At 37.6% G+C, this 9,086-nt stretch overlaps 1 protein-coding gene across 5 annotated transcripts in view; it reads left to right on the top strand.

Annotated features, from left to right (window-relative positions):
• The window catches only part of SHLD2 (shieldin complex subunit 2), a 46,349-nt gene extending 40,680 nt beyond the window's left edge, over window positions 1-5,669 (top strand). For 4 of the 5 annotated variants that reach the window (XM_085323724.1, XM_085323726.1, XM_085323725.1 and 1 more), the window contains 2 exons: window positions 4,464-4,579; window positions 5,253-5,669. In XM_085323724.1, the coding sequence (XP_085179850.1) occupies window positions 4,464-4,579; window positions 5,253-5,425 (289 nt within the window). In that variant the 3' untranslated portion in view covers window positions 5,426-5,669. The remainder of the gene's footprint in view (window positions 1-4,463; window positions 4,580-5,252) is intronic. The other variant, XM_085323729.1, reaches the window with a different exon arrangement.
• Window positions 5,670-9,086: the final 3,417 nt, after the last annotated feature.

The following is a 9,086-nucleotide window of genomic DNA, read 5'->3' as shown; positions in this document are numbered from 1 at the left end:
GACAATATGAAATTCAGGAAAATTAAGAAAAAAGTTATGAAAATTGAGAATAGAGAACTTCTCAGTATGTAGGAGCTCACCTCCTAGATTTCAAAGATCACAGATCCATCCTTGCCTCCTCCTGTAAGTGTTTTTGTCCAGACTTGCCTACCTTCTCTAGCACCTTCTCCCTTGAACTTGATAGTGTTTCTGTCAAATGACAGTTTTTTATTGTCTATCCTAAGGAGTGTTTGGCTGCCATTAAAAAGATAAGTATTTTAATAGCAGCAGCTATAATGAGATAAAGATTCCTAGTGCACAGAGAATGATGCATACTTTTTTACTTAACAGGTGTTATATCAGATTCCTCTAGCAGCAGAAAAGCCCATGTCACTGTCATGCTTCACTAGACTTACAAGTTTTATGAAGGACTATTCATTCTGGTAGCATATGAGGAATATTCTGATAGTGTGAATGTTCATTGAAAACTATTTTTCTTGTCAGAACTATATATGCCATTAGTGAATTTTAGTTGTATCTTTATGCTTCTAATTGATTTGCAGTTCACCATATTAAAAACTGGTATTTAGACAATAAGGTATATCGCAAAATTACATTTATATAACTGAAAGAAAATTGACAGTGCTAGGCTCTGTTTTGAAGTTTGAGTATGACAAGTGTTGAGAATTTTCTTTCTTGCCATGACTGCTGTTCACTTTTGCTGAAGCAATTCAGAMTTAGGTGACCTTGAGTACTGAGCCTGAATTTAGAAACAGGTAGCTAGCATATCGTAGTCAGAAAATGAAGCAAAGTAAGTCTTTCCAATTGCATCACTTGATTTGCTAAATGTTACTTTTGTAGATCACAATTGTCTATGGTTTTCAAAGCTTTAAATTTGGCAGCATCTYGTAGTGCATTTCTCTGCAAGCATATCTAACTTAATAATACTGTTTCCAAAATGTTAACTTTTGGAAGTCATAATAACTTTCATGTAATTCAGCATAAGTTGTCTAAACAGAAATGCCTCTCTTCAGAGGTAGAATAGCAATTGCCTATAGTTATTTGGGAAGCTGAAGATGCAGTTTAAAACTGAAAGGGTTGTTTGAAGTAGATGGAGTAGGTTATACATCTACTGTAMTGTTAAGCATTTTTCTCCTGAAGAGAAAAATTTTTCTGGTTTTTGTCTAATACAACAGATTGGAAATAATCTGTTGTGTAATCAGACATGGAGTTCTCCTGTTCTTGTCTCCTGTGATCATTTTGTTTTAGATCATGAAATTTAGCTATASCTTTTAGATTAACTGATGAGTGCAAGTGAATGGTCTGCGTACTGGGGAAATGCCACATTTGCAGTCATTTGTCTTTGTGCTGCATAAGCATTTGAATTAACGCTGCTAGGTATGTTAACCATGCTACCAATGGAATTAATTTATTAGTGTGAACTCTCCAAATGGCAACATACTGAAGTACTGCCTGATTGCCAATCCTATTTGACAGTGCATCTTCAGTCTCTTCTGGAAGTGACTGCCTTTCTTCCATTTCTGCCACTTCTGCAGGAGCCCAACTTAGCAGCTATACCCTGAAGTGGGAACATCTCCCATTGAAAAGCTCAGTACTGAGGATGATTGTGCTGTATTTAATTACTTTGTATAACATACTCTGATTCGATACTGCTCCAGCATTGCTATAACCAAGATTTATGTTATTCTGATATTTTGAGGTTTATTACTTTAGTTTCCTTTAGGGGATTGGGGGGGGGGGCTAGTCAGGTAGCATTGCATCCTGCCTTGATCAGAGTAGTGTGAAATTTTTTAAAAGTTGTGAAGATTCTCATGATGCACATGTTGCACAGCACATGGTAAAGAGTCACCGAGCATGTGAGGTAGAAGCCATGGAAACAATTATCCTTAGCATGATCACTCTGAGAAGCTGAAAGCAAGCAGAAACCAACTGTTGAACATCACTGTAAAGGACTTGATATGTCATCATCACATGAGCATAACAAAAGCCAGTGCCAGTGACTGATTTGGGAGAATAATAAAGGAATGGCAGCAATAGTAAAAAGTTCCAAAAAACACACATGAACTTGAAATTTAGGTAATACCTGTATTAAAAAGAATTGCTACTTCTTCTGGTTGTCTATCATTCAGCATCCCTTTTAATTATGTTAAACATCAACCTGGAAAGAAATGCTTGTGGGACAGCAGTCTCTGTTTTATACTTAATAGGAACACTTGGGTCTGTATTCTACAATATAAAATACTTCCAGTAAAATAGTTTTGGTTTTACTTGTTTAGCAGTATGTGACGCCATTTGTTTTTTGTTGTAATATAACAGAGATTATCTCCTATTAYGTAGTGGCTATAAAATGCTGTAATACTACAAATAATTCTAGGTGATGTTGGTACAGATGATGACATTCTAAGTAATACCCTTGAGCTTCTATCTCCCTACTTTGCATTTCAAATATATTTCCTGTTTTTATTATGTACATATCCCTGAATATTTGTAGATTTAAATTTATACATAAGTATGTATACATATACTTGCTTACATATTTACATTCATACTTTATATAAATACAAAGTTCAAAGAAGTAAATGACATAATGCTAGTTTTATAACAAAAAAAATCCAGATGCATTTTCAAATAACTATACCAACAAGAATTCCTGCAGAAGCTTGTTGACTAAGATCAAATTATCTTTGACTCAATTAACTGTACTATTTCAGGGTAATATTTGCATATAAAGGTAAACTAGTGTCATTCTTTGCACTGTATGTGGTACTTGCTGATGGCAACAGGTATAATTAGAGATTAATTACTTAATTGTTCTTCTTTTTTAATGGATCCTGCAGTAATGCCTTCAGTTTTGTTTTGAAATTCACTAGGAACACAGCCCAGTTAACAATTGCCTTTTCATAGATGATCTTAAAGTTTCACTTTTCAAATAAGCTTTTATTAGGATCATGTAGAGGTCTTAATATTTGTGAATAAGCTGTCTCCCATTTTTCTTAGTTTTCCCAAAAATCGGTGTTGCTAGTAACAGTGAGACTCATAGCTTCTGACATTTAGCAACTCTGCAGGGCATGGTAGACACAAATACACACAACAAATATACTGGAGAAGTTGGTTCTTAAATGTTCATACAAACTCAATATGCATGATTGTCATTTAATGTTTGGTTGAATCTGTTATTAAGGATTACCATGCAGACATGTTGTGATACATTAGCCAGTATAGTATTTGAAAGGAGGTRAGTCGCTGAAGTAATTAAGGGCTTACATTCTTCAGTGTCAGTGATACCATCCAGAACCAGTAAAACTATGAACTGAGCAGAATCTGCTCAGTTGAGCCTTTTTTTTTTTTTTTTCCCTTACATTTTTCTGAAATGAAAATTCCTTTAAGAATTTTCTGACACTTACTGTTTGGAAGTATCAGTGAGTGGATGAAGTGATTGCTGGGCTATCAGCAGATTCTGCTGGTTTTGATTGCCTTCATACAGGGTAGACTGATTAGGCTACATGACTGGTCAAGTGTATGAAGTCAAAAACAAAGAATGTCTTTGACTCCCAAAATGCTGTAACTTTAAGTATTTACATATATTTTCCTTTACTGTAACTTAATTCTAAATCACCTGGCATGCRTAGTGATAACTTCTGTGTGCGGATATACACATACGTACTTGCTTTGCTTGAAATGTGACTTCGGATAACTCTGACATTAACTCTCTTTTAAGAAGGTCTTCAGAAAACTAGTTAGAACAGTATTTGTCATTTTATATGGAGACGATTGTTYTTTCTTTTTATGTACCTCGTTACTGTTAGGTAAATTTCTCTCTGATTTTAGTAAGGGTTTTGTGTGTTTATTTTTTCACCCACTGTGAATACATTATCAAAACAAAGCGTTGAAATACAATGTATTCCCTAAGTCAATTGACAAGAAAAGGCTTTGCCACTGTTAATATGACTTCTTGGTACATATAATACTTTATCTGAGAAAATTTTCTTAAATGGGGAAAGATTATTTTTCTCATTTTGGCAAAAAAGAACGTATTCTACCTTCAGTCTGTTTTAGATAACTTTAATCTCAAGACATGGAAGATGRGCTTCAGGAGAAGCATCACATGTTCAGCTTTAAGTCATCTAAACTTATATTCATGCTCTGAGGATTTAAAAATCTTATTTGGTGCAGTTTTCTTTCTGTTGGAAAAAACAGCAGATATTACAAAAGCACTGTTTTCTGCATCTGTCTGAAAGTAAGGCTTGCTGATGACTTCAGAGGTTATTTTAGCATTGTGTGGTGAATTTGGAACTCATCAAGCTCATGTTCTGACTTTGAGAGAAAATGCATAGTTTTTTTGTTTGTTTTTGGTATAGTGTTGGATGGTAATGATTGCATTGAATTACTTTCATCAGAAATTTTTCATCAACCAGAAAAATGTAACAGATTATCTTTCAAGAACCTTCTGCTTTCTGATCTAGACCAGCTTTGATGACAGTTGAAGATGGAGGATATGAAATCTATGTTCATGTGGTGTCAGAGCTGATGGAAAAAATCTTCCTCAATATTCCTGCAGACTGGCTGAACAGATTAGTAGGTACTGTTCTATGAATTTTTTGTTGTAGAACAATCAAGAGCCACAGTTTACAATGAAAACTAAATTTTTAACTATTGATTATATGGTGGAATCAAGATGAAATTGTCATTCTGGATAGATACGACTGCTTATATTTTATATAGTATATATTCAGCTTTGATTCGACTTCTGGACTTTTAAGAAAATATTTCAGTTGCCATGGAAGAAATGTGGGAGAAGCTAGAAGCTGAGAGTTGAGATGGGAAGAGTAAAAGGTCAGATGGTATATGAGCATTTGTTTATACACTGTATAACTAAATATTTAGTTACTAAATGGGATCCYGTGTATGCAAAATAGAATCTCTTACTAGTGTTTAGAAATAGCTTCCTGCTAAGTTAAGTAACTGTTTAAGTACTGTTAAGTAACTGAACAGTGTTTCAGGCAGACTTCTCTGCATCCTAAGTTTGACTTGTTGAGAGGTGTTGTACATGATGCACAAGTGTTATGATTTAATGAGAAGCAATTTTAACAAACTATTTGAAAAAGAAATGCAATTACAAGCAAAAACTGATTTTTCTATTTAGATATGAAGCTACATTTCCAGTAATTAAGTGTAGTTTTCATGTGGGCAGAACTTGTATGTTAGGTGCCATTATGAACATAAAGTGAATTGGTTTGTTCTGTCTTTTGCAGTGCCCTCCTCAGATATGACCTACCGTGTAATAGTAGCAGAACTGTGTCACTTGCTGCTAGCAGATACGGAAGCATCCTATTTCTTGGAAATTAGGAGCCATTTTGTGCTAGATGAAAACAGCTATCCTTTGCAAAAGGATTTTCATCTGCTAAATTTTCATCCTGATCTCTGAAGCATTGACCTCTGCAAAAACCGATTAACAGAAACCGTATGAACAAGTAGTTTGCAAGTAGGAGAAAAAAAAATGAATTAGTTCAAGTAAAAATCAAAATACAAGAAAGGATTTCATATTTAATTTATACAAAAAACTGGTATGGAATATCTGCTAATTGTATGCACTGGTACAGTACTACTGATTGTYACAAAGTCTATTTTTATACATTTGTTTTCATCTTAATAAAAACCTCTTGCTGGTATTTCACTTTGGCTCTTCTCTGTATGGAAAGTTCTCTAGTGTTAAGTCTATGAACTCTTATGGATATGGCAGATGAGAAGAAGATAGTTACAGTTCTGTGGTATCATTTTAGTTCTAAGATTTCTTCTGTTTGTCTTATCTTGTGTCTTATTTCTAACTTGGTTATTTCTTTGTACTTTTTCCTCCTGTTAAGCTTACTTTCCTTCTTTTAACAGAAGAATTTTTGCCTTTTTTCCTCAGCAATTTTGCTGTTGCTCTCTTCTCTTGTAAAACAGCTCTATCTTATTGAGAAACTAATTTTGTTTAGCTAGTTGTTGCATCAATTTARCTAAACTATTTAAAACCTCTTTTAAACTGGTACATTTTTCATGAACCCCCTTAAATCATTAAATTTTTGTATGTATTGCTATAACATAAGCTGGTAAAAACTTAATCACCTTAAACCAATTTAATATCAGTGTAACACTGGTCTACAAAACTTTGTCTTACCTTAATCTGATTTAGAAACAAATTTAATTCTTTGAAGTCTTGGTTTATTCTGATAGTGATTTGTATCAGTAAAAGACTGAGTAAATGATGACTGCACCTGACATAGTAAAGCAAAAGACTTACAACCATTACTCYGAAAACAGTGATTGTATTTTTCTGATATAAACTGTGCCTCTTATTGAGGCTGGTAGGTGCTGTAGAGTATGAATAGTACTTAATGTGTTCTCTGATGAGGTCCTTGCAGATCTTTCACCTGCCTTGTTCTCAGTTAGGAATCTTTCCACATACAGGATGTTTTTGCTATCCACAGGCTTTGAACATAGAACTGAGGGAGCTGGCGGATGTTATTGCTAAATTGCTCTACATCTTGGAAAGGTCATGGAGAATTGGAGAGGTGCCTGAGGACTGGAAAAAAGCTAATGTCRCTCTGGCCTTTGAAAAGGGCAAGAAAGAGGACCCAGGAGACTACAGGCCAGTCAGTCTTACCTCCATCCCTGGAAAGGTGATGGAACAGCTCATTCTGGATGTCATTCCCAAGTATATGGAGGTGAAAAAGTGATCAGGAGTAGCCAGCATGGATCTACAAGGAGAAATCCTGCTTAACCAACCTGATAGCCTTGTATGATGGAATGACTGGCTGGGTAGATGAGGGGAGAGCAGTGGACGTTGTCTACCTTGACTTCAGCAAGGCTTTTGACACTGTCTCCCGTAATATCCTCATAGGTAAGCTCAGGAGGTGTGGGTTAGATGAGTGAACTGTGAGGTGGGTGAAGAGCTGTCTGAAAGGCAGTGCTCAGAGGGTTGTGATCAACAGCCCAGAGTCTAGCTGGAGGCCTGTAGCTAGTGGTGTCCCTCAGAGGTAAGTACTGGGTCCAGTCTTGTCCAGCTTCATCAGTGACCAGGATGAGGGGGCAGAGTGCCTCCTCAGCAAGTTTGCTGATGACACCAAGCTGGGGGGAGTGGCTGATACACCAGCAGGCTGTGCKGCCTTTCAGAGGGACCTGGACAGGGTCAAGAGCTGGGTGGAGAGGAACCTCATGAAGTTCAACAAGGGCAAGTGCAGGGTCCTGCACCTGGGGAGGAATAACCCCATGCACCAGTACAGGCCAGGGGCTGACCTTCTGGAGAGCAGCTCTGCAGAGAAGGACCTGGGAGTGCTGGTGGATGACAAGTTGACCATGAGCCAGCAATGTGCCCTTGTGGCCAGGAGAGCCAGTGGTATCCTGGGGTGCATTGGGAAGGGTGTTGCCAGCAGGTCGGGGGAGGTGATCCTRCCCCTCTACTCAGCCCTAGTGAGGCCWCATCTGGAGTCTTGTGTCCAGTTCTGGGCTCCCCAGTACAAGAGAGACCTGGAGCTACTGGAGGGAGTCCAGCATAGGGCTACAAAGATGATTAGGGGACTGGAGCACCTGCCCTACGAGGAATGGCTGCGAGAGCTGGGCCTCTTCAGCCTGGGGAAGAGAAGACTGAGCAGGGATCTTATCGATGTCTGTAAGGGAGGGTGTAAAGAGGATGGGGCCAGACTCTTTTCAGTGGTGCCCAGTGACAGGACAAGAGGCAACGGGCCCAAACTGGAACACAGGCAGTTCCACCTGAACACGAGGAAAAACTTTTCCTGTGAGAGTGACGGAGTCCTGGAACAGGTTGYCCAGAGAGGTTGTGGAGCCTCCTTCTCTGGAGATATTCAAAACCTGCCTGGACACAATCCTGTCTAACGTGCTCTAGGTGCCCCTGCTTGAGCAAGGAGGTTGGACTAGATGGTCTCCAGAGGTCCCTTCCAACTTCAACCATTCTCTGACTGTGAATTCCTGGTTTTTTTGATATATGATCCCTGTTTGGCACTGGGGTGATTTGATAACTTTAGGAGGAAGTTGCATTGTGTAGATYGCTGAAGCTCTGCAAGGCTAAATGCCAAGTTCTGCATACTCTGGTTATGTCTCTAGCTGATCTGAACCTGACTACTTCATCCTCTTCTGATGTTTCAGATAGCTACTCTGACTCCTGTTTGACAGTGTTCCGTCTTGAAATCCAAATTACAAGCATAACATAATGATCTCTTCAACTTACTGTAATTTTACAGCTTCTTGTTTTGTGTCTGTGATTTGGTAAGTCTCTATAAAATTTCTATGGCCTGCTGCCTTGTGTTTACCACTTTAAAACTTTCTTCTTGTCTTCCAAACAGAAAACTGCTGCGTTATCTTTCTGTGCCTCCCTCTGGTATGGAAATTTCCTCCTTAGGAGCTTTCTGACCTGTTAAATGTAAGGCTTCTTGCTCCCTTTCTGTTTCAACAAGCTGCTGCATTTAGGATGTACTTTTATTTTAAGAGATTAATCTCCAAATAATATCTAGTCCCTCATTTCTTCCGTTAAAGGAAGGGCAGACTAGTACAGGTGACAATCATCATTAGGCTTCTTAAAGGACTAGTGTAGGTATAATTGTAATTGGGAGGGGAGGTAAAGAGTGATGCACAGAGGAATAGACACAGATAAATTCTCTGCTTCAGTAGTGACAGGATTTCTTCTCTGTTCCTATTTTCTAAAACAAGAATGTAACCATTAATGTCTGTTCTAAAATATTGATCAGTTCCTGCTCACTGCCACTTGAATGGGTTGTACTTTTATTGAACAAATGCTAAGTTTATTGCAGAACTTCAAAAATTCTCATGTTYATCATAGTCATGGGGAGCATTGAGGAGGATGTCGCATTTTGTGTGATTTTTGTCTGTTTCTTGTGTACTTCTTGGATTGGGATTTTTCTGTGCATAAAGGACCTTTCTCATGTTACTTTGATAAACTTGAGCAACATCAAGTACATCGGTAAGTGCATTTAAATACATTTCTTCATGAGTTTACTTGTAATTATTGGGCACACAAACATTATTTTATAAGAAGCATAAAGAGACCACACTGGTACAGTGCATTATATTAT

Source organism: Rhea americana, unplaced genomic scaffold, assembly GCF_003343005.1.
Source record: "Rhea americana isolate MKP2758 unplaced genomic scaffold, rheAme1 scaffold_86, whole genome shotgun sequence".
Classification (NCBI taxonomy): Eukaryota; Metazoa; Chordata; class Aves; order Rheiformes; family Rheidae; genus Rhea; species Rhea americana.
The sequence above is the reverse complement of the archived record's forward strand: the minus strand, read 5'-3'. Positions and strand labels throughout refer to the sequence as shown.